The following is a 27,632-nucleotide window of genomic DNA, read 5'->3' as shown; positions in this document are numbered from 1 at the left end:
ACATAATACAACAAATGATTCCATTGAAAATCAATTATATACAGTTGATCATTTAATTAAATCTACATCAATGAAATCCAAATCGAAACGTTTAGAAAAACATGTTACATTATCAGATGAAATATTAGATATTAATTTTCCACCATTTTTACAACATCATTATATTAAATCTAATGATTATTATAATAAATTTAATATTGATAATTTAAATAATAATAATGAGAAAAATATAACACTGACAGAACATAATTATCCATTATCTATGAATCCAACTATACCACATATGTCAACGGATAAAATAAGTACAACAAGTCTTGGTAGTATGGTAAAATATTGTACAGATAATTATGGTAAGTTATTAATTGTTTGTATAAGAACTTTCATCTAAATTAGAGCGAATAGTTTCATAGTATTTAGGCGCCGAGTTAATGTAAGACATTCAATAGGAATAATATATTTGTAAAATCTCAGCGAATGAATTTGAAGTAAATCCAACGTGTCACCTGGCAATCTGGTCCAAGCTTTTTCAAGGAAATATTTCCTTGGATTTACTTCAAATTCACTTAATGAGATTTTACAAATATATTCTTCCCATTTAATGTATTAATTGTTTGGTAGAAAAAATGTTATAATTTATTTTTTTGTTAGAGCTTATCACACTTAGAAAAGTAAGAAAAAATAGTTGTTGAAGTTAGACAATAGCACCATAGGATACCGGCTCAGTGGTTTAGTGGTTAAGCTCTCGGGCGCGAAACTGGTAGGTCCTGGGTTTGAATCTCGCCAGATAGGATCGTTGATGCTCACTGTTGAGGAGTCCCGCAATTGGACGAAACGGCCGTTGAGTGCTTCCAGGCTTTCTATGGTGGCCTAGCTTCAATTGACTCACGATTTCAACTATATAAAACCTAGTTTATGTCGAGTAGAAGAAATTATTTTTTTGTTTAGGAAATTTTTGTAATAACTGTTGTTTATTGATATCCGTTTGACTGTTATAGTAATAGATAATTAAATGAACATCATAGAAAAACGTCGATAGAGGTTTTTTGTTATTCTGGTGTATCTTCAATTTTGAAGTAAATGATCTAGATTATGGTATAAAAACTCACAGTAAACAGTGTTAAGGTCATATAGGTGACTATTGACCTACTGACATGTCTACTTTCAGAAGAATAAGACAATACTGACTGATAATTAAGTAATAATTAACGCTACGTTTGTTTTTGACCCGATACTGATCGAAGTTTAACTTTCAAGTTGCCATGGTTGTTGTAAATAGATAACCATTTCTTATCATTCGACTGATTTTGAAATTGTTTTATTATTATCAGCTATAATCCAAACAATAAACAATTTTGGGTGGAATTAAATGTTTATCCAACATTTCGACATTTTCCAAAGATAAGTGAGTAGTAATCTAGATGCCTAACAGATTCATTCTAGTAATATCGTGTATTAGTTGCTTACACCCTTTTATTGGTATGTGGCCTCACTGTCCTATTCATCCTGGATTTCTCAGTTAAAGTAAATGAAAGTGTTAATAAAGCGTATTATGAAACTCTTAACTGTTAGGTAACTAGTATTTTAATAACTCGGATGATAACAATTGAGAAGTCTTGGTAACCTATGAAGTACGTCTACATTTCGATCGTTTACCGTAAAAAAACCAGAATGAACTGGTAGAATTCACAAAAGTGATATGATTTCATATTTCGTCCAATCCATTTTTGACAACATTCCTGTCATTGAAATAAAGAATATTTCTTTTCAAAAAGAATATGATTTGTTGAGTAACACGCTAGATATATTCATGACGATTTTACTAGATGTTAAAGTGGCAAATTCCAAATAAGTATGCAGTTATTTTTTATTTTTAATCTTCCTACTAAAAATACACTGTTAACTTCAGAAACAGAAATACTTTCTTTCCAACGGTCATTTGACATTTAAGAAAAAAACACTTTCTCCATATGCATAACAATGAATCACAGCCAGATGAAAACGTTTTAATTCACAAATAATTAGAAAATATATTCGGTGTTGTGTAATAAATTGACAAACAAAATACCCCTGTGGTGAACGAAAACACAAGTGGGGACAATCGAATGTATTAGAACATAAATGTACAGAACATCTTAGTAAAATATGAGAACTATATAGTAAATAATTCATTCACAAACTGTCAATCAATCGTCTCATACTTGATTATTCCCTCCTTTCTACACCAATCATTCTTTGTTCTTGTTCTCTTTTCTTTGATCTTCCTAACATTCTGCCTCCAGACATTTCACTTTCAATTGATAACACATACTACTTATATCTGTCGACATCAGTATCACACATCACAGCCCGGCTGGTTCTATCTTCAAGTGAAATGTTTTTTACATTTACTGATGAATACAACCGGCCATTTTAAGTATATTTTTCCATTTAAGATCCATTTTACAACTCAATATTTGTAGTTTATTGGGTCATTGATATTTTCAGATTTTGCATTGTAATTTGTATGCATTGGGAAACATAGATGAACTTGTATTTTTGTATTTGTGTATTTATTCTATTCTTACTAACACCCTGTGGCGGTTAGTAATGACGTTTTGTTGTATGAAAACGTTACTTCTAAAAATACATTGGTGCTTAGATTTATATTGACCGATATAAATATTTTTGTAATAATAGATAAGTTCAATTATAGCTCCTAGACATATTCTACGATATTACTTATATATCTAAATATTTTTCTTAGAAATCTATCGATATTATGTTTGTAAGTAAACTACTCAATATGCTTGTAAAATAGTAACTATTATTATTCGAATGAAATATTTTCAACTTTAAAAAGGTGTACTTAGAAATACAGTGTATGGGTGCGTAAATAATGCAAGTTTACATTGCCTGATCATTTCAATTACATAGCAGATGAGCTGTCTCTTCTATCACACACGCAACAACAAATGCAGGAGAAAGCGGCCAGTGTAGCAGCAGTCTCAGCAGCAGTCTCAGCAGCAGTAGGTCTCAATATACACAAACGGAAAAGCAAGATTCTCCGATACAACACAACATGCATCAATCAAATCACACTTGACGGAGAAGCTTTTGAGAATGTGGAAACCTTCATATATCTGAGCAGCATCATTGATAAACACGGTGGATCTGGTGCAGATGTCAAGATTTGAATCGGTAAAGCAAGGGCAGCATATCTACAATTGAAGAATATTTGGAACTCAAAACAATTGTCAACTAACACCAAGATCAGAATTCTCAATACAAATGTCAAAATAGTTCTACTGTATGGAGCGGAGACGAGGAGAACTACGAAAGCCATCATCCAGAAGATACAAGTGTTTATTAGCAGTTGTCCACGAAAAATAATTCGGATTCGTTGGCCAGACACTATCAGCACTAAGCTAATGTGGGAGACAAGAAACTAGATTCCAGTGGAGGAAGAAATCAGGATGAAGCGCTGGAAGTGGATACGACTCACATTGAGGAATTCACCCAACTGCATCACAAGGTAAGCCCTCACATGGAATGCTCAATGTCACAGGAGAAGAGGAAGATCAAAGAACACATTACGTCGAGAAATGGAGACAGACATTAGAAGAATGAAAAAAAACTGGATAGAACTAGAAAAGAAGGCTCAGACAGAGTGGGTTGTAGAATGCTGGTCGGCGGCCTATTCTCCATTGTGAGTAACAGGCGTAAGTAAATAAGTAAGTCAATTACATAGCAAGACATATGATTCATTTTCATTCATAATATTTCTGAATATTTTATCACTTTTAGATATCAAAACATAATCGTTATATGTTTACAATTGTAATTTAGCTGGGCTTTTTCTTCTTAAATGTCCACTTTAGGTAAACTAAGGTAGGAAAGATTTTTCATCTGCGAAAAAGATAGTTGACCTAGATAAAATATGTACACCTTGTATTAAAGTGTGTTTTGGTTATCTGTTGGAATTTCTAAAAGTCAAATGATTGAGAGTGTGGTTTATGTAAACTATCTAAAAGTTTCACGGTAATAGTATAAATATCGAGGTGTGTACTTGATTACTGTATTAGTAAAGACCAAGTAACTAAAAAAAATTTGATAAACAAATGTTTTTTTGAAAGGAACTTAGTAGGGTTGGATAACGACAAGAAATAATTAATGGATATAGAATTGATAGTATATGGCTAGCAATATAATTCATGATACTCGTTTTGTCCTATTATGAACTCGTCAAGTGATTATACCAGTATCCTGATGTTAGTGTCCACTCCCAGATTTGAACCTAGCATCTTTTGCTTCAAACGCCAACTCGTTATTAAATTAACGACTCAGTTCACACAATGATTCACTTGTGCAACGTATATAATGTTAATCTTACTTTTATAGCTTAAATATTTCCATTGTTGATATGACTGAATGTATATTAATCTTAGTTGGTATGAATGCATAAACTTGCTTCATAATGACAAAACTCAAGACGATCCATACAGGATGCACATATTCTAACTAATGTTGATTAAAAAATCAGTCTCATTATTCATAAGAGGATAATCTAAACTATTACAAATTAAATGAATTAGTTAAAATCAACTAATAATTGTTTTCACAAAACGCAAACCAATGTCGATAAGAAACACAATTATAATCTCAGTGAATCTTATAATAAATAGAAATTAACGTAAGTAACTGATTCTTGTGTTTTCACAATTTAAACTATTTTTTCAAATACAAACTTATTTGATGGTTATGTTGTGATGAAATGGTTATTAAGTAAAACATGTGTTGAGGCGATCCTCTTCCAAGAATTAATAAGTGGATTCATCAATTTTTACTACTTAATGAGTGAATAATGTATGTAAGAGTGGAATTTCCACAGAAAATGTTCTTTTAAGCATCTAAGTTTATTAACATTTGTCTATCGTGAATATGTCAGTGTGGAGCATCCCAAAATACCGCACATTTATTGAGAAATGATAAACATGTGGATAACGTCAGCCGAAACACCGAAAAAATATTGAGAATTCGAATACTTCTACAAAAATACCAAATACATACTCGATCCTAAATATTTTAATATCTGAATAACCCATACTAAAAATCATTATTCATAATAACAGTAAGAATATAAACTAAAAAATATACTCTGTGGGATAAAATTAGACATCTAATTCATACAGATTTTATTGAGATATTAGCTAGTGAATACTAGGAATGCCTGTAAGTTTAAACGTAATCTCTCAGTCTTAATCAGTTTTAAGCATAATATATGAGAAAGTGAACGAATAAGTAACAGAAAACATTTCTTGTCAAGTTTATCGATTACAATTAACTTCTTTCACTTCTTATGTTGTTCTACTCAATTTTAACCCTAAGTAACAGTTTTTTTAAAAGCAAACTTAGGAGGACTTCGTAAATTACTTTTCAATTAATCTACACACTGAAGTCTATACAATGACACAAATTTTGCGTGTCGTTCAACTTATGTCCCAAAGCTGTACTTTCAAAAGATAAGATCATTCATTATCTGATCTGTACAGAAAAGGTCACAGTCACTTAATCATAAGCCAATAAAAACAATAATCATTCTATAAGCTGAACTTATTAAACATGTATGAACCTTTAATTTTTCAATATTTTCATTTAAGGATTATTTATTATCAATAGCTGAATTTATAGATCGGTTTAGGCCAGATCAAAATTGAAAATCTGGGTGCACTGAGGAGCCGTTTTGTCATTCCATGAGGTTCCTCAGCAATGCACACAAACGGTCCATCAAGAGGGTCTCAAACATAAAACATTGTAGACCACTGAGCCGTCATTCAACGGTACTAATGTCTAGCTTCAACCGATCCATGATTTTGTGCAACCCTTCATTTTATTTTTTCGTTGTGTCAGAATATCGACGTAGACTATGCATGAAGTTTTGAATAATGTAGAAAAATTATATAATAGTAAATAGAGTAAATATTTTAACAGTTGAATTCACGAGTCTGACTAAGCGGAACTACCATAGAAAACCTGGAACTCAACTGTTAAAATACTACTATCTCCATAAATCCCCTTACTTATTTACTTACGCCTGTTACTCACAATGGAGAATAGGCCGCCGACCAGTATTCACCAATCCACACTGTCCTGAGACTTTCTTCTTTGTTCTATCCAATTTTCGTTCATTTTTCTCATGTCTGTCTCCATTTCTCGACGTAATGTGTTCTTTGATCTTCCTCTTCTCCTGTGACATTGAGCATTCCATGTGAGGGCTTACCTTGTGATGCAGTTGGGTGAATTCCTCAATGTGAGTCGTGTCCACTTCCAGCACTTCTTCCTCATTTTTCCCTCCTCTGGATGGGATCTGGTTTGTTCTTTCTCACAGTAGAATGTTGCTGATAGTGTCTGGCCAACGAATCCGAATTATTTTTCGTGGACAACTGCTAATAAACACTTGTATCTTCTGGATGATGGCTTTCGTAGTTCTCCTCGTCTCCGCTCCATACAGTAGAACTATTTTGACATTTGTATTGAGAATTCTGATCTTGGTGTTAGTTGACAATTGTTTTGAGTTCCAAATATTCTTCAATTGTAGATATGCTGCCCTTGCTTTACCGATTCAAATCTTGACATCTGCATCAGATCCACTGTGCTCATCAATGATGCTGCCCAGATATATGAAGGTTTCCACATTCTCAAAAGCTTCTCCGTCAAGTGTGATTTGATTGATGCATGTTGTGTTGTATCGGAGAATCTTGCTTTTCCGTTTGTGTATATTGAGACCTACTGCTGCTGAGACTGCTGCTACACTGGCCGCTTTCTCCTGCATTTGTTGTTGCGTGTGTGATAGAAGAGCCAGATCATCCAGATGCATCCTAGCTGTCCATTGTATTCCGTGCTTTCCTCCAGATTTTGACGTCGTCATGATCCAGTCGATCACCAGGAGAAAGAGAAAGGGTAAGAGTAATCAGCCTTGCCTGACACTGGTCTTTACCTCAAGCGGGTCTGTCAACTGTTCTCCATGCACGATGTTGTAGTTTAATCTACCATAGGAATTCCGTATGATATTGACTATCGTCTCAGGTAGGTACGCCTTAGTGTCGAAGAATCCTCCATAGTGTTGTCCTGTCCACGCTATCAAGTGCTTACTCGTAATCAATGAAATTGATGCAGAATGATGAATTCCATTCAAGTGATTTTTCCACAATGATCCGTAGAGTTGCGATTTGGTCGGTAAATGACCGATCCTTATGAAATCCAGCCTGTCGATCTCGAATTCGGGCATCAACAGAGTCCCTCGTTCTGTTTAACAACACCCTGTTGAAGACGTTTCCTGGTATTGAGATAAGAGTGAAGGCTCTATAGTTATCACACTTGCTGAGATCACCTTTCTTTGGTATTTTGATCAGGAGTCCTTCTTTCCAGTCTGTTGGTACTTGTTCTTCATCCCAAATCTCACTGGAGAGAATGTGGAGTATCTCTGCATTTGTTGCTATATCTGATTTCAGCGGCTCTGCCGAATGCTGTCTGGTCCTGCTGCTTTGCCGCTCTTGATTTGTCTGATGGCCATTCTGATCTCTTCAATTGTTGGTGAGTGGGCCAACATCCATTGGTAGGTCTGTGGGTGTCACTTCGATGTTGGGTGGGTTCAGTGGAGCTGGTCGATTCAAGAGGTCTTTGAAGTGTTATAACCACCAGTTGCGTTGTTCTTCAATACTGGTGGTTACTTGGCCTTTCTTACTTTTCACTGGCAATTCTGGTTCACGGTAATTTGTTTGTCATGTCATACAATTGTCTCGTGTTTCCTTCTCCTGCAGCCTTTTCGGCTGTCATTGCTAGATCTTCCACATATTTATGTTTGTCACTCTTATGCTCCTCTTCACTTGCTTGTTTACTTCTGTGTATTCGGCTTGTGCCTTGGCTGCTCTTGTTCGGCTGGTATTGATTGCTGCCTTCTTGTTCCTTTTTTCTTTAATTTTGTCCAGTGTACTAACAGTGATCCATTCCTTGTGGTGGTGCTTCTTGTGGACCAGAATCTCATTGAAGTGCTTACCTCTTTTCTCCCTTTCCAGTTGCTCTTCATTGAGTAGATCATGAAAGGCTTGGAACTTATTGTTGAAGGCTATCTTGAATTTGTTGAGTCTGTCAGTGTCCCAAAGAAAAGCCGTATTAAACTTTTGTGATGTTGTCCCATCCGTTGTCCAATGCTTCTTAAGTTTCAGTTTCATCTTGGCGACCAGTTAGTCATGATTTGATGCCATATCAGCTCCTCTCCTGATTCTCACATTCTGCATCGTCCTCGTGAACTTTTTGTTCATGCATATATGCTCGATTTGGTTCTGTGTAGTGTGATCCAGTGAAGTCCATGTAGCTTTGTGTGGGAATATGGCACCGCCTATGACCAGTTTGTTAAAGGCACATAGGTTTTCAAATCTCTCACCATTTTTGTTCATTTCTCACGGTCCATGTTGTCCTATGATGTCTTCACAGCCGGTGTTGTCCATTCCAACCTTGGCATTTAAATATCCCATCGAAATGGTCGGGTTCTTTGTTGGGCACTTCTCGACGATCTACTGCAGCCCATTGTAGAACTGATCTTTAATGTCGTCGTTGTAGTCGTTTGTAGGCGCATAACATTGGATGACGTTTATTGTAATGTCCTCTTTCTTTGTTTTGAGGGAGACTTTGCTGATCATTGGTCTATGAGATTCCCATCATATAAGTGCATTTTGTGCTTGTTTGGACAGCATCAATGAAACTCCTTATTTGGGCACTTTCCTCTTCATGGCCGGAATACAACAGAAGCTCCTCTGAAGCTAGTCGTTGTTGTCTAACCTGCTATCAGTCTGTTTCACTGATGCTATGCACCTCCAGGTTGTATCTTCCTCATTTCTGTAGCAATTTGGAAGTCTCTCCCGGTCTTCCACATTGTACGAGCATTCTATGTACCTAGATAAATGCTTGCTGTGGTTGTTAGGAAGGGCATCAGCTTCATGACTTCCGAAGGAACTCGGCTTTCAGTATGAGGTCTCATAACTCTTCTAATTGAAGATCCCCTGACTCCCAGCGCAGAGTTTAAATGGTTTGAGTATTTTTTTTCCTGGTGAGCGTTTTTTTAGCGAGTTAGGTTTCTACGGGATGGGATCGCTAACCCCATGCTCAAGCCTCCTACTTTACCTGGGCTTAGGATTAGAAGTAACCTCGGGAGGGGTTTTTTTATTGAACACATAATTTAGAAACGTCTAGGCGAACAATCACAATAAAGTATTTATATAATTTCATTAGATTTAATTGAACGCTGTTAATTTTAAGTGAATTAACTAATTATTCAGTAATCATTGACATATACCAACCGTCATAAAAACATTATTGGAAACATGTTTACTATTTAATTCTTTCAGTATTAACAATTTTCCAATCATTATTGAATATGACCCAAGCTTGTCAATTATCATACATAATTATACTCTTGAAATTTAATCAAAAACATATTGTATTCACTAAAATGTATAAATGATCATATTCATAATTTATAATGAAATACATATATAATTTTAACGTTGTCAATGTATTCTCCAACATATCACTTGTCGAAATCTATTCAATGAGCTATAGCTTATTACTAATTTGTAATCCAGTTTTCTTTGTTCAGTGTGACCTTTTTTTACTAAAGTGTGCTTAACTACTTAGAACTTTCAAAAAATTTGACTAATCATCGAAATTCACTAAAACTAGAATTCAGACTCTTATCTTAATGTAGATGAATAAATTGGTAACATGTGATTGAAAATAAAATTGTTTCTTCCCAAAAGTTTCAATCTAATTGTTTATTTATAGCATGTACGATTGAACAAAAAGAAAACAAAATTAAAATTAATTTAAATTTTTTTATGGATCCATGTTTCGTCAGTTTAAGGTGAGGTGGTTGGGATATGTGTTAATCATGATCAATAGCTACCTGACTCAATGGACAGTGTTATCTAGTGCAGGTGTCGTCTAGTGGAAATCTAGGGACGACCAAACCAAAACATAACATCAGTTAAAGAAGACACTGATAATTGAACTGAGCTATATTGATAGGTATAGACTAACTGGTTGGAGTCCGTGTAGTTATCGTATCCAATGGTTTGAAACTTTGAATGATTTGGTTGGGAACTGTTTGCTGTGGCGCAGATGCATTCGTTCATTGTCCTATCCCAAATTCTAAGCTTCTGAACTGTTCGTAGATTTTAATTTCGCTCATACTTTCTTGAACTGTATCTTCGACGAATAATCTTCCCTATTACTCCTGATACTGTTACTATCTCTGTGGTGTGGGCTACTTATGTCGACAGACGTAAATAGTATGTAACATCTATCGAAAATTGAATTCCTGACAGAGGAAGGCTAGGAAGATCGAGCTGAAGAAATTAGAAAGGGAAATAGAGAAGAATTGTGGATCGGAAGAATCATATACAATGTAAAGGACAATTAATGGAAGATTTTCAAATGAAGCATTTATTGTATAGTTCTCATATTTTATCATGATATTCTGTATTTTTTTATGAAATAATAAATTGGTTTTCCCCACCTGAGTCTCATGTTCGTTCATTACACTTCTAATACTTTTACATTTGTCTTGACAGTGTAATCTCTCTGAGCTGATAGGGTATAGAAACTTGAATTGATGTACGTACGCACCAGTTTCTACGTCTCGAGTGACTGACATTTTATGTGATTCTTCTAGTGATATCTTTTTTTATGACGGAAGCTGTTCAAATTCCGATCAACAAAAATGGAAGGATTCTTCTCTCGGTTCCAAGTCTGATTAAATAACTACTAATAATGTTACTAATCAAACAGTATATGATAATTCCAGTTTGGTTTTTATCCTCATTTAGTAATCCACTTTAATCCCCTCATTATGTCATGATAAAAATCTTTTTTGTTACTAACGGCCTCCTTATAAGATTTATAGGTCACTTTTCTAATTGTTTGCGTAATTTTTGTATCGACTAAAAAAGAACATTTTCCAAATTATTTATGTTTCATATAACATTTTGAAATTACAAATATGGTTGAACCAAAACATAGAACAAATGTACACTTTCCTTCTACTTCTTACAACGAAACATTCTACAGTAACAAATGAGTCTTTAGTTCAATGTTTTAGGCAGTTGATATAAATGACATCTTCATATTCAGGCAATAGAATTCAGCTGGATTATTTAATTTATTGATTGACCTAGTCGATAACTTGGATTCTTAAACATGTTTCTAATAAAAAAGTTGTACAGATACAAATCTTCTTTAAAAAAAATTCATTTTATTTAGTCCCAGGTAGTTTATCCACTTAATTTATGTATATATGTGTGTCGTTATCAGTTTCTCTCCCTTATTTTCTTTCTCTTTTTTGAAAAACGAAACTTGTTGAAATACCTTGAACCGAGAATTCTCCATTGTACCTAAAGCATAATATTGAATAAAACCATTAATAAAAATTATATATATATATATATATATCTTAATATGGATTGAAGCTGAGAGAAAAATATTTCTGACAAAAACATTAAATACATTGACCGAAGAGAACTCATTTAAGTGTGAATTCAACCTATAAATTTAGATTGATGAACAAAGTCTAATCTCTAAAATACACTTTTAATGATGTTCTACGATTACAAATGGGCGGTTGCGCAATATCGTGGATTGGTTGGATTTAGACATAAACACCGTTGGGTGACGACTCAAAGGTCTGCAGGTTAATAGTTTACATGCGAGACCGAAGGTCCTGGGCTGCAGACTCGCGTGCGGGATCGTGGAAGTACACTTCTGAGGAGTCTCATACTAGGATGAAAAGGTCATTCGGTGCTTCCACGTTTTCTAATATTGATCCATTCTTAATATCAATCCAAATTTAACAACCGTACAAAATAAGATAAATTCTTTTCCTAATAAAGAAAACAATGAAATATTCTAACAAATTATTTTACAATACTATTCAATATGGTATCAATGAAAAAAAAACAGGAAAAATTAGTTTAGTTTAAAAAATAACATTAGTCATATATCTATCATAAGTATTCATAACGTTTGGCGAAAATATCTATCATTAATTTAAGTGACCAGTTTTATTATTGTATCAATAATCTAACCTCAGTTCTCTATCATATATTATTAATTATCAAGGAATATATTAATCTTCATTTATAGTTTTGCTCATTTCAATAAATAAACAGTATTTCTGAGTTAGTTAACTAACGCCTAATGACTTAGTAGGAAAAATTTAAGTATTATGAATTTTTTGAGATTATGAATAAATTGAAGCTAAGCCACCATAGAAAACCTGGAAGCACTGGAAAGCCGTTCCGTCCTATTATGGGACTCCTCAGAAGTGCGCATCTACAACCCCTACTGCCTGATTAGAACTAAGGACCTATCAGTCTCGCTACAGAGCGCTTAACCACTAGACCATTGAGTCTGCATCCAATGGTGTTAATGTCTAACTTCAACTGATCCACGAAATTGAGCGACACATCCACCAATGTCTTCAGTGGGTTAGTATCTCACAACAGACCTGGTTGAACTCCACTGGTCATTGATTCTCACTAGAACTCCAGGAAATACCTCATGATTCATAATCTCAACTATTAAAATTACTATAATATCCACAAAACCCCTTCTGATACTATGAATATGTTTTCAAATAACACTTCATATAAATCATTTGAATTTTAGAATATACACTGAAACATATATATTCAGTTAGAAGTAGCAATTACATTAGTTATACATATAGCATACGGCTTAATTTAAAATTCATTCTAAATAGGTTACTGATATAAATCAATTTAGATCAAATTTCAGTTTTAAAAATTTATATTCTTCCCAAGTACTTTATCAGGAAATGTACAACAAATTAACAATATCATCGCGAAATCAACTGAAATAGCAATATGTAAAAAATATAACTCATATATAATTACAACACCAACATAACTCTCTTTCTGATTCATTATTCGTCATCAGAATATATCAGAATAGGAGATTATAAACAAGTATATTATAAAGTAGATGTCAAGAAACTTTTATCAATTTTGTTTTATTTAACACAAACTGATATTATAAAATGAATAGAATATGTATTTGTTCTGATTTAGATTCATTCTTAGCATTAATTCAGTTATATAATCATTAGTGTATTTAAAGTATAAAGAGATTTCATCTATGCTTTTTTAACAATATAAGTACAATCATTAGCCGGTATCGTATCAAACTAAAATGAAATAGTATTATAACGTTATAATAACTACATACATGTTTTATTACAACTGCCAATCATATTTTAACAAAATTCTAGGTTTATTTACAATCTACAATAATTTAGTAATAATATACTACTTTAATTGAATCAAATATTTTCTTGACTAAATGTAATAATTCCCTTTTGTATTATGTCATTTTTACTTTCTAACACATACTAACGTAGATAATAATTTGTTTAAAAATGTAAACCTAAAAACACTACGAAATTAATGTATTTTTTAAAAAACCGCTTATTACGCAATTAGGGGGGATATGTAAAAATTGTGTTATACAAGAAAAGCCTCTGAAAAAAAACGACTATGAAATGAGTTATTAACTATGTTTACATTATTAGACATAAATTGAAATGTATATAAGAATTTATATTCTTTTATATTCATATCTTGAATACTATAAATATTTCAAGAATTTATGTAATATTATTTAGTTGAGATTACGAGTCAATTGAAGCTAGACCACCATGGAAAACCTATTAGTACTGGACGGCCGTTTCCTCCTATTGTTGGACTCCTCACCAGTGCGCATCCACGATCCCGCCTCGCGAGATTCGAACCCAAGACCTAACAGTCTCCCGCCATGACACTTAACCGATAGACCACCGTAATAGACAGTTAAGTTATACTTTCTCGTAACCAAATAGATATAATCATAAAATGTTCAATTTGAGCAGATCATATATTATTTATCTACTTTTTGCTTCATTGAGAAACAGATCTTTTACATTAAGATAATCAATTATTAGGCTTAAGAGTTGTTTCTGTGGATATAAACGAAACTAATGGTCAACATCTGTCTAATTTTTTTTATTTTGTAGATGAATCTTCAACTACACTCATTTTATCACGATTAGAAGTAAGTATTGCGTTTTTTTAGTGAAAATTTTATAACCTGTTTCTTGCTTTTTCATGTTTATTATTTACTTAAACATGTATTTTTATTATTTGTATTGAAAATAAAAATGAAATCTAGGGGGAGTGATTCATTCTGTATAGAACAAAGCAACTAGATGTACTTTGTTCTCAATGTTGATGTCCACCATCAGATACATACTCAACATATTTTACTTCAAAGCTCATAATATTATTCACTAAAAATAACTATGTTCAGAGGAACACTATGTATGGCAAGGAAAAACGTCAATATCTTGAGATTATTTATTTGTCTTGAATGAAATGATGATACATAAATAGTCTCGTATCAAATCTCACAATATTATTCACTAAAAATAAACAAGTTCACATGAACACTATCGTGTTCAACAGGTGTGACGTTATTTGTAACATTCCATATTTCTATCTTGTTTGTTTATATCTAACACTGGAATTAATCAGTCAATTTCCGAATACGTGTATCATGATCAAACTCCCTCATTTTCCCTTCAGCTTGGTTTCTGGGAACAGCGTACAGATCTACATGTTTTGCATTGAATCATATTGAATATGAAATAGTTATCTACCACTGACTAATAATAATGCGCAGTATCATGAATTAGTTGAAGTAGGACACTTGTACTTCTGAATAAACGCTCCGTGTTTTAGATGTTAAGCGTTTTCTGGAAGACGGAAGGTCATTCGTTCTTCTCGTGGATGCGAGGTCGGAATGTGCACTACTGAAGAGTCCCACATTAGAATGAACGACCGACCAGTGCTTCCAGATGTTCAATGGTATTCTATCTGAGATCAGTTTATCATTTACATCATGGGAATTATACCATCTCCACAAATCTTTCAATAATAATAATTATATATATTAATTGTCCTACTTTTACAGTCTCATAACATTATTAACTATTTATGATATAATATTTAACTCAATTTCATGAATTATGATTTTTTACAGAATATTTAAGGAAATAGTTATACAAATAAATCATCAGATATTGAATATATATTTCTTAAACTGTAACAATGGCATATGCGTTTTTAGGAATTATTACAAATTTCATAAAAATTACAATAAAACAAAAACAATATATAGTTGAAATCATGAGTCAGTTGAAGCTACACCACTATCAAAAACCCAGTAGCACTGGACGGCCGTTTCGTCCTATTGTGGGACTCATCAGCAGTGCTCACGCACGATCCCGCCTTGCGAGATTCGAACCCAGGACCTATCAGTCTCGCACGCAAGCGCTTAATCACTAGAACGAAACCGCCATCCAGTGCTTACAGGTTTTCCATGATGGTCTAGCTTCAATTGACTCATGATTTCAACTATATAAAATTACTAAAATCTACACAAAACCCCCTTCTAAAAACAATATGATTCAATAAAATGTTAAAAATACTAAATTTCTAACTATAGAAACCTGATCTAAGAAATCAATAAAAAATGTTTAGTTTATGATAGACGAACAAGATTAGATTCTGAAAGTATTCAGATTTCTGGAATCAATTCAGTCTACTTAAATATAATGAATAGAACTTAATTTTAATGTACAAAAAGTTTTATTTTACAGCAATAATATAGAAACAATTAATTCTCATTAGAATCTTATTAATGAAATGAGGTGAAGTGAGTTCAGTTTAATTTATATTGGCAGAAGTAGGACAATTAAACTTGGCATTTAATATACTTGATTAAGTTGTCATGTTCATTCTATTAAGTTGTTTTTTTTTAAATTGTATTATGCATTATGTTTGTATTCTTATTGTATAAAGTGAGTTTCATATTTTCTTGAAGGCTGAAATCACTTTAATTCTTTAGCAATGAATGTTGATTTTATTTTGTGACCAATAAAATCATTTCATCAGATTTATACATCAAACGTTTGCAGCACCATTTGTGAGAACCTTTCAAGAATGAAACAAAGAAAGAGGGTACATTTTAGTTAAACCCCATTGTCAGTCAGATCAGAGATTTATATTTTAAAATTACTATTCTACAGTCTATCGAAATGTCCTTTTACACAACAGAATATTAGTTTTTCAAGCATCATCCACCGATTGTAATATGAAACAAGATGTCTTGACTAACTTATGACAAATATTTTATAATATCATTATTTGCCAGCTGATGACGTGATAAACAGTATGATAATTATTTTGAATCAAATAAGGGTATTTTCGCCGACTTAATTGGTTGAAATTAGACAATAACACCGTTGGATGATGACTCAGTGTTCTAGAGGTTAAGTGTTCGTGAGCGAGACTGAAAGTCCTGTGTTCGAATCCTTCTTGCAGGATCGTTGATGTGCACTGCTGAGGAGTCAAATACAAGAACCAAATGGCCATCAAGTGCTTCCGCGTTTTCAGTAGTAGTCTGTCCATAATCGTTTTATAATTTCAAATAAATTAAAACAATTTCGTTCAACGTACATTTACTTAAACGTTTGAAATGATTTCAATTCCATTTCCTTAAGAAACAAAGACATATATCATTAAGACTGGTAAGCTATTTAGACAGCAATAAACCTATAGATACAGACATTTTTTAAGTGTGCTGATGCAATATATACATGATCAGATATAACGTAACCAACAGTTTAGTTGTTAGAAGCAGCTAACAACATAAAGTTATTCGTACTATTAGAAAAGAATGTTCTTATACTTTGTGTTAATAAAAAATGAAATAGAAATATTGTTGCTTGTTGTAAATAATGTTCTATATATTTATTATTTTCATTCTGAATGAAATGTCTACTTTTGTACACTTTAACGAGTAATCATTTTCCAAACCACCTTTTATATGTTCTATTCTACAAATCGTTTTTTTTGAATAGTTACATTAAAAGTACAAATATGTTTTCATTTTACAGTGAACATGGTAATAAAGTTATGATTGAAGCAGTTATCTACACCATTTGTAACCTCTATCTTGTTAACAATGTTTATTATTGTGATTGATGTTAACTTTCAAACTTGTTGTCATCTAATTTTGTACAACTGAAGTTGTTTTACATTGTTATTGATAAATATATATAATTGAAGATATTTATGATATGTATATACTCGATATATAAATAAAAGATCACTTATGAATGTTTGGGAGATGTCAAAACATTTCTTCTATTAATATAAATATTTGTTAAATTATACATATATTTCCTGAATTCAATAGCTTTTAGGGTCATATATGTTTATTCTATTGTTTTTCACTTTCAAAACAAATTGTATACATCAATTCTGTGAATGGTTTTGTAATATCATCGAACAATAAATTTTTAGATTTATACATTGAATATCATTCTTTCATTTGATTTTTATCATACAGCTTTTAGTCAATATAAACAGATAGTTTATCACTAATTCCTTAAAAAAGAGGAAAAAGCAATTTGTTGTAGGATGACCTCATGTAGAGCAAATAACATACTTTTTTTGAAGTTATGTATTATTTTTCACGACGATTCCTCTATTCCTAAGATAGGGACATTGAGTTTACATAAGGTAATCTTCATAACCCTTGAGAATATCAAATTATTAAAATCACTATATCTGGATAAGACATCAAAAAAGATCTAGTTCATTCAATACATTATATTCTTTAGTAAGGTGAAATTAAGTCTCTAATATGTTTACAGGTATATGGAAAAATATTGAGCAGGACTATTATGTTCCTTTTTGTATTACACAAATCTAATGAACTAAATATCATGAAAAAAAGAAAACTAAACTTGTTCATTTGCTTAAGTAGGTATTATTATCAAGGTTTGATTTCAAATAAATTCAGCATTGGGTACATTATCATAAATAAAATAATATATTTTTGTAATATCCTAATGAGTAGAAAAATTAGTTTTTCTGACGTTTCATGACTCAATCTAAGCCACTTCTTCAGAGAATAAATAAACAAATCAAAATAATTCCAAGTCAAAACTTGTTCAGACCGTTTTTTTGATTGATCACACCTAATATTCTTATTGTATTCTTTGTCACGACTGAAACGGGAATTGATTTTGATGGGGTTGATGATTCTCTTAAGAGGTAGCTTACGCTGAGTCACGAAACGTTAGAAATCTATTATTCTACTCTTAGATATTACAAAAATATAATATGTTATTTACAATTTGATTCTACTTTTTCTAATATAATCAAACTAGAAAATGGGTATTATATAAATTTATGTCATACTTTGACGTAATACTAAGGTGAATCAATAATCAAAGGGTTGTGAATAGAACATGCTCAGTGCTTTACTATTTTAAAGAAAAAATCTCATTGACGACAGACATATTTAAATCGAATGCTTACCTTACTACAAATACAAATATTCCTCAAAATTTGTTATTCTTTTCAACATACAATGTACTTATAAAATGTTATTGACATTCCAAACAAACTTAAATATTATTAAGAATGTAGATGATTTCAGTAACTGACCTTCATTTAATGTTTATCAGCCGGGATTTGAAGTATATAGATGATAGTTCATGACATCAAAGTGAATATTGTTTATGACAACGTTATGATTTTTAGTATTTAAAAAAACCTGGATAGTGTTAAATGAATGTATTAAAGTTATTCGTTACTAACTAGAAAGGTGCACTTAAATTGCAAACAAGTATCACTACAGTGGAACTGTTTATCTAAAGTAGTAGATCTTTCTTTAATATGATCATTTTCTTAAGTCTCAGTTTTTCGTTCCAACCACATTTTAACTAGCTTGGCTTTAGCAATAGCATAGAATTACAACTCAAATAAAACAAAGGTTCTTACAGAGAAAAGAAACAATCGAAAAAGTTATGCAGGAATTTCGGTTTTTCTAAATCTTTAATGAATGTAAATAATTTTAGATATAATAAAATATTGCTGTAAATATACTTAGAACCAAATACTAGAGTGATAACAAACATATTTACTGAAAGTATTTGAATCATACTGTAAGCTTGTTATTAGATTTCGCCATTCATTCAATAAGTTAACAACTTCAGCTTGGAACACATTTTTTAATCAGACATTTTCTTTTTAATGCAAAGATAAGCCAACATAATTAACAATAAAATAAATGACATTTTAACTAAACGACCATAAATGTCTTAAATGATAACTAAGTGTTTCTGATATACTGTTGGTCCGTGTTCTGAATTTTGTTTGAACAAACGAAATAATGTGCAATAAACATAAATCTTATGTTTAATTCTGTATACTACAACTGGGCTAACTCTGAGCAATGGCGGTAATAAAAAGCTAAATATGAATTGATTTGGATGAATTTAGATACATCTATTTCATACACCCTTTACCCCAATTAAACCAAAAGAGAAACGAAGTGAAGAATGGAAGCATGCCAACTCCACTTGATAGAGCGTAGTCTACTTTTTACAATCGGAAAAATATACTAAAGACATGTTGTGAATAGAAAATGAGATATACACACATGATCATATAGAAACAAAGTTAAAGGGAAATAACTAACATGGTGAAAATAAGTGTAAATACTGACTCGAAAAGAATAGATTTATTGTTCTGTCCAAAAGCTAGAATAATCCATGTAGGCGTGACACGGTGCTATAACCTATGGTGAGATAACATTTTTTATTGTGAAAACAATGGTGTCATAACCACAAGTACATATTAATCGATATTTTGTACTTTAACACGAGATATTTTTGCCTTATTGATATTGTTTAGGTGGATGGAAGTAAATTGACATAACTATAAATTATATATATATATATATATATATATATATATATATATATTTGTTGGTTAGTACACGTTCTCCTAAGAGTATCGTCGTTACTTCGTGATTAGATCATAATTAATGGGCTTACGTATTTGTGCGACAATAAGGTGTATCACTAAAGACAGATTTGGTTTTGACCATCAAAGATAAATTGTAATTGCTTGATCTCTTCTGTTTCATTTACTAATGCGAAATAAATAAAAGCATCACGGTTGTTCTTGCACTCTCCATACCTTTAAGTTTTGCTTTATAATTATTATTGTTATTATTAATAATGACTTTCCTCCACTGCATACCTTTTATGATTAAGACTGTTCTTCTGTTGGAATTTCTCTCTAAAACATTTAACATAATGACGTGATTACGTTAATTCATACAAAATGTAATATCACATACATTTCGATTTCACATATTTTTAAAACAGTAAACAAAAGTATTGTTTATAGATGGTGCAGATATTTATCAACGTTTTCTCCTAACAAACCTAATTTGCGTGTTCTACATAAACCAGAATTTCAAGAAATTCAAAGTCGTATGCTTAATAGGGACTAGCTTTAAAATGAAGTTCCTTTTGTTTAAATGAATAGCTGTCATCGATAGAAATGACTCGTACTAGTTGTGAATAAGGTACACACCGAAGACAATCAGAAATAGTTGCACAGTATCTTGGAATGATTAAAGTTAACTTTATACACCATTGGTTTTTGGCTCGATGACTCAGTAGTTAAAGTCTTGGGTTCGAATTCACGTTGAGAGTTCGTGGATGTCCACTGCTAAAGAGTCCGATAATAAGACAAAATGGACATTAACTTCTTAACACTTTCCAATGATTATTCAATTCACACCAATCTGTAGTCTCCATAACAATTCAAAATCATTGTTATTTACTATTTCTGCTTTTCAACTAACAAAATCTATCGTTTTGAATTTAATGCACCGCAACACGATAAACACATTTAATTTGGAAGACAATATAATTGAATAAAATATTCAGTTTTAGCAAACTTTTCACTCCAACACTTGGTCGGATAGAAATACAATAAATACGATCAATAGCGAGACCATTTTTATCAAGCTAGCTGACCCACTTCTTCAAGTAATCGAAACGAACATACTTACGAATTGATAACAACCAGTCAGTTGCATTAGCAATGTGAGTAGATTCATGTATCATACACCGTTCACAATAAACTGAATCATTCTTGCTCAAGTGGTTGAGAAATAAACATCCGACGAAGAAACTGAAAGACATCAACATTTGTGATATTCACGGTATGCTTCTGACGATGATGAGCAATAAACACATGGATACTATGTGTTTTTCAATGTGTATGTTAATCAGTCAAATTTATTGAATGACATCCAAGTTTCCTCTACGTAGATTCTCTCTCGATAATTAGACTGTACAGTGCTCAATACTTCAATAATGTAGGATGACGTTAATTTTAGTAGGCTAATAAAACAAAACACAATTTTCTCATGTGATATAGGCACAATGTAAATGTGGATATGTGTGTAAGTGAATGAGAAAATGAGGGCAGGTTGATCATGATACACGTATTCGGAAATTGACTGACTAATTGCAGTATTAGATATAAACAAACAAGGTGGAAATATGGAATGTTACAAATAACGTCACACCTGTTGAACACGATAGTGTTCATGTGAACTTGTTTATTTTTAGTGAATAATATTGTGAGATTTGATACGAGACTATTTATGTATCATCATTTCATTCAAGACAAATAAATAATCTCAAGATACTGACGTCTTTCCTTGCCATATATGTTCTCTTTCATTTTCATTGGTCATATTTTGACTACAGATTGCTCTTGCGTTTTGTTTTTGGAATAAATCACAAACGTTTTGTCTATCTTCTAACGTTGTCGACCTCTTAGTTGTTATCTATTGAAGTTTTATTATCGATTGTTGTAAATTAATAAAAATTCAGGTTTGTGTCTTCACTACCCAAATATAACATTTATGTAAGCCATTTATACATAATATCAATTACATACAATACAGAGTCATTATTTCTACAGAAAACTTCAATGAAATGATAATATTCTTCGACATATCATCAACTCAAATAATATTATTCATAATTATTCTCTGAACCTATATACTTTACCTTCAACTAATCATTTCTTTAATGAATACATTCTATATTCATTGTAATGCATCATAATGAAGGTTTAACTACAAGCATAGGTAAATCCAATTTTTTATTGATAAGTCATATGTTGATATATTAGATCGTATTACAAACCTTTATATGATCATTTAGCCTAACTATTCTACTAATGAAATATCATATTAAGTTTAAACTTTGCTAATAAATAAGGAAAAAAATTCATTTTTTTTTTCATTGAAAATGGTGTTACTTATTCAATGAATAAATGAATTTAGTTTTTAGGCAAGTGAATAAGAATTTTTTTTCAAAAAAATATCAGTCAAAACAAAAAAAAACGATTCTCCCAGTTATACGTCAGATAAACTTTATATAAACAAATGTTGATAACGTAAGTCATTATTTTATATGAAAATTTGTTTACTCAGATACTTATCTTAAGTGATTTATAAATTTTTTTTATTCTAAACAAACACTTCATTCTATTTTGTATTAGAAATGATCAAAATTTCGCGGTATAGATTAATATAAAGTGTCGTAATTTACTTACTTATCGTTTTTCTTAGCGATTTAGTTTTCTACGTTATGGGGTCGCTAATCCTATGCACAACCCTCGTCCTTCATCAGGGTTTGAGACCGGCAGTAACCCCCCGTAGGAGCTACAGGAGGAGTTAAATGGTGTAATTTAATGAATAAATATTGAAATTAGCATTTTCGATAAGAAGACAAAATAAAACAGTTCATCGTAATCTTTGTAGTTTTTATGAAATTTATTTCAATAGGTTATAATCTTCTTGTAATTAGGTCTTTTTTTGACTGATATAGATGGAAAAACCCTGTTATATGAAGATAGATTGAAAATCTATGAACATCTTTCGTTTATTTAATTATTCCATATATTTTTTCTTAGACTTCAGCTGGTAAAATCATTTAAGTATTCATTGCTAAATTCATGAAAATTACGTGAATATTAATGACAAAAACGTATCTACATTCATAAAACATAAACGTTAAGAAAATGACATTAAAATGGGTCGTTAACTAGGATTCATTTTTTTGGAATGTACAATTTAAGAAAGTTTCTTGAACATATTTATCAATTATTGCACTGGATCTCAATTACTTAAATCATGTTACTTACTGTAGTGAAATTAAATTGATGAATTAAAACTTTCTATGACCAAATCTGAGTCAAATAAAATCACTGGGTCATCATTATAATCTCTGGATCATCTTAATTCTAGTGATTTGTTTTTTACACTGATTTTACACTGATAATTTATAATATTTGCCAAGAACTGAGCAGTGACGATTTATTTTTACACGTGTTTTCTATATTTATTGTATCTGATTTTATCTTGGGAGCAAACATATGGGGTGTCTCAAAGCCTATAATTTCCTCATCTTTGTTACAACCAGTGGTTATTCAGGATAAATGAACTTCAAAGATTCATGATGTGTAGTACGTTTCTGAACAAACTTTAAGAACAACGCTATTCAGTGACATTATATTTTAGTGAAACATATATCACCGTTTTAGCTTCCTGCAGACGAACGAGATGAATGCTAGTTGGTGATGCATCAGAAATAATTATAGAAAGCATTTTCAGAAACGACGTTCAAAGAAACATATCACTTTGAAAATATATCGACCGAATTCTGAAGTAGATCTCTTGCTCAAAACCTCATTCGAACGACATGGTCACTGAAATTTAGAATAATTCTTCAGTAAGATGGGGAAAGCAAGAATTATGGACAACTACTGACGAATGTAATCCTGTGAGATTTTTCAAAGACGGTACATTTTTACTTCATATTAAACGTTTTAGGTCTTTTCAGATACTATGAAAGAAAACCATGTACCAAAGTCAATAAAAACTAGCTAAACAGCAATGTAATTTATACAGATAACTCAAAACTTCCGAACATTTTGCCAGTTGCGTGAGCTTTTGTTAGTTCCAACAACTGCACGATGCAATTTAATACGAATTTAGCAGAAAAACGGTATTCAGTGCCTCCTGTTGGAAGTTCAAGTATGAAATTTCTATCCTTTAGATAATCTTAACCATCAACTCGTGCAACTACTTTCTTCACTATATTCGAAAGTTCATATTTTCACACAAGGAATAGTTTTTTTAAGATTTTCTTAGGTTAATACAATGAATATTACAGATGAGAACAAGTTTTCCATGAAGTTGTAATCTTTTTTCACCGATAAATTCGATAAAATGTCCTGGAACTTCACCTTTGTTTCTCTCCATGAACTCAGTTTCAGAAACACTACTTCTAGATATCCGACTTTATCGTTGTCCGGTATTGAATAACTACTAGTATTGATTGTAGTTAACGGAATAAAAATCCTTGAACCTGCCCATAAAACATTCTGACAGTCATGAACTAACAAGCACTTATAGATAAGAAAAGATTGTGTTTGAAAGTTGGTGTGTTGTATCAAAATGTAAGACGGATAATTGTGTGTAAAGCATTAACAGAATAGTATACTACAAATTTAGTTGCAACACAAACTATGATTCCGAAATAAGCCCAAAATAAGTTCATGAGTAATATATACTTCAAAGTACTTACAAAACATAAATCTTCCGACGATACTTCGATATTTGAATTAATAAATAATTTTTTGTAAACAGAATATTTATAAATGTGTTTAGTGGCAATGTTCTATATTTTTTCGATTACGAGACTGTTTTCACATGCTTATTGAGTGAATAATTGTGATAAAACACAAAGAAATTCAACTATCTTATTTGACTTTAGTTCTCCTGACGAAATAGTTACGTCAACATGTCACTAAACTTCAAAGTATGGACCAATATCAAATTACTCTGATCCTACTCAAAGAATGAATAAAAACTGAGGAAAGTAAAAGATATTCATTGTCTTCACATCTTCAACATGTATTTTTACCAAGACGCAGTCTTTCTTCTAACTTAATCTCTCCATTTTTAAAATGGGGTTATTTTAAACAATTCTTCTGCTGAACAGTAAGATTATGGTAGTCACTCCTTACTTGTTTCATTTCATATAATTCTGAAAGCATAGTCTTTGAAACAATATCAAGACTAATCGACAGTTTCAAAACAAGTAGCTACAAAGATTTACTTTTCCTTACCAGTTATAGTCTTCATGTCACTATATCATGGATTAATTTATTTTAGTAATTTAAAAACTGTCAGTTTTTATAGGTATTTTACAAGATGTAGCGCAGACTCATCGTGTGAACTTCAGTTAACCAATTGGTGACATTTCAGTTTGTACACTCTCTCTAGAATGATATTTTGTGCTAACAATGATACTATATCTAGTATTTAATGGTTTTTACGGCTGATTGTTCGGATTAATCTAACTGATACTCATCCATTTTTTTCTACACAGACATCCTCAGAGCTGATGATATTGTCCAAATCCGGAATAAAAGCTCCACAATTAAATTGCATAGTTCGAAAAATCAACAACACCAAAAGATTTGTGTCTTGATGAAAATTTATGACGTTATAGAGTTATGTAAAACTTTTAAATGATTTATAGAACCCACTTCTGACGAAGTGAACTGATCGTCAATTCAGATCATAGACACAACTATTCCCACTTGCAATGTTGTTGGCTATACGCATAAGCTTTCTTTACAGAGCTTTAATAAATCGATAACAAGTTAGTTCGTTAATGAGAAAACATTTATTATGCTAAATAATTTTGCATAGACCTTGTACAATAATAATTGCGGCATTGTAGCGTAATAGTATTGTACTCATGAACCGATTTAAATGTTCTGTAGAGAAATTTATAAGAAGCCATTAGTACACTGAGCTCAAGAGATTCACACAAAAGCAAAGCAACTGTCAATTCCTCTCTGGTGTGGAATTGTCTTTAACGTACGTCAGTTAACCTAGACAGTTTTTAAAGCCAATAAGAAGACTACTATTTCTACTAAAAAATCATTTATTCACATAAGAAACAATCAGGAATTAAGTCTTGAAATTCATTATTAAAATAGTATGATGAGTTATACTGCATATTTTAGTTAGACAAATATGTGCATAGCGATAGAATTTATAATGAATTTGATTTATTTAGTCGGCTTTCATATTTACTAAGCATTTACGAGATTTTTATGCATACATAAATAATAATATCGATGATGACTTACATACGCTCGTTACACTTCGTGGAGGAGCATAGGCCGCCCACCAGCACTATCCATCCAACTTTATCCTGAACAACCCTTTTCAGTTGTAACCAGTTGTTATTCATCCTTTTCATGCCTGCTTCAGATTCCCGACGCAGTATGTTCTTTGTCCTTCCTTTGTCCTTTTCCCTTAAAGATTCCAAGTTAGCCCTTGTGTCATGATGCAGTTTGATGATTTTCTTTTCTTAATATCCTCTTCAACTGAAAGCTGATTTTTCCTCTCCCTCAGTAGGCCATCGATCATGATATTAAGTTTATTCAATTATGTAATTATAATTAATAGTTGTTTAAACTGTGTTTTAACCAGATGAATCTTATAATTCATTTTAATAAAATAATTAATAGGTCATAATCTGTACTTTTTGTTTTGATCATTTATTAAATAATTTACACTTAATTTAATATCTATTTTTAGTTCATATTAAATAATTAAAAAATATGGTAGAACACTTGAATGATGGAAAAAACATGAATGACCATTGAATATGAATTTTCGGAAATTAAGTTTCTATTGTATAGAAACTAGTACTTAATAGATTACAATCTTCTATGTATTTATTTGATTTAACCCTTAGAAATATCTTTGTAGTAGAAACATTAAAAGTCTTTAGTAACAGAAAAATTTATTTAATACTAAACAAACAAAATATCTATGCATGTTAACTGTTTATGTGATATTATGTTTAAAAATACCAATATGAGTTAAAATACATTGTCTTATGTTCTGTGATAGGATTCTCAATTATCATACAAAGTAGAATGATTAAAGAAGTAATTTCTAAGTACTTAATGAAAACCAATATATAACCAAGTTCCTAATGTTGTTCGACTAATTTCTGGAACTTTATTTTCTGTTTTTCTAGGAAAATATTCACCATTGATCACGGCTTCTCATTATAACTCCAGGAATTACCTCTCGAAAGCAGTCACTAGTGAGTACATGGTTCTAGTGAGAAGCCGTGACCACTGGATTACAATCCATGTCAGGTAGAGACAGATATCGACCTCAGATAATGGAAGATGGTCATACGTCAAAAGCTATTTATTAATTGATTTTCTAGAATAGGATATAAGAAACCATAATTTAAGGTTTCTGGGTGACTACCTTGCAAAATAGTCAGTATTCGAAAAGACTCAGTTATGTTTAATTGATGACTGTAATGGATGAAACGCCTAAAAATCGGCTGACTTCAACAATTGCATTGAATTCCATAATCTCTCAAATTACAGATACAAACAAAAATGTGCATGATACGAGCATTCCCTGTTGCTTTTGTATTCTGTACGAAAAATGAAGATGGCAGCATGAGTAAATTATTTGTCGCTATTACTCGTTTACATATTTGAATAAATTGTGAGTATATTTTAAGGATTATAATAAGTTTATTG

The 27,632-nt window shown here is 31.6% G+C and overlaps 1 protein-coding gene across 1 annotated transcript; it reads left to right on the top strand.

The window, feature by feature from the left end:
• Positions 1-262: 262 nt before the first annotated feature.
• Smp_136020 (hypothetical protein) lies at positions 263-27,590 on the top strand (the record flags this gene model as incomplete). Its single annotated transcript, XM_018789506.1, has 3 exons — positions 263-350; positions 14,099-14,136; positions 27,474-27,590. 3 exons carry the CDS (start codon positions 263-265, stop codon positions 27,588-27,590), a joined length of 243 nt encoding a protein of 80 aa, XP_018654943.1.
• Positions 27,591-27,632: the final 42 nt, after the last annotated feature.

The sequence above is a fragment of the Schistosoma mansoni genome, chromosome W, assembly GCF_000237925.1.
Source record: "Schistosoma mansoni strain Puerto Rico chromosome W, complete genome".
Taxonomy (NCBI): domain Eukaryota; kingdom Metazoa; phylum Platyhelminthes; class Trematoda; order Strigeidida; family Schistosomatidae; genus Schistosoma; species Schistosoma mansoni.
This window is presented reverse-complemented; position numbering and strand designations above follow the sequence as displayed.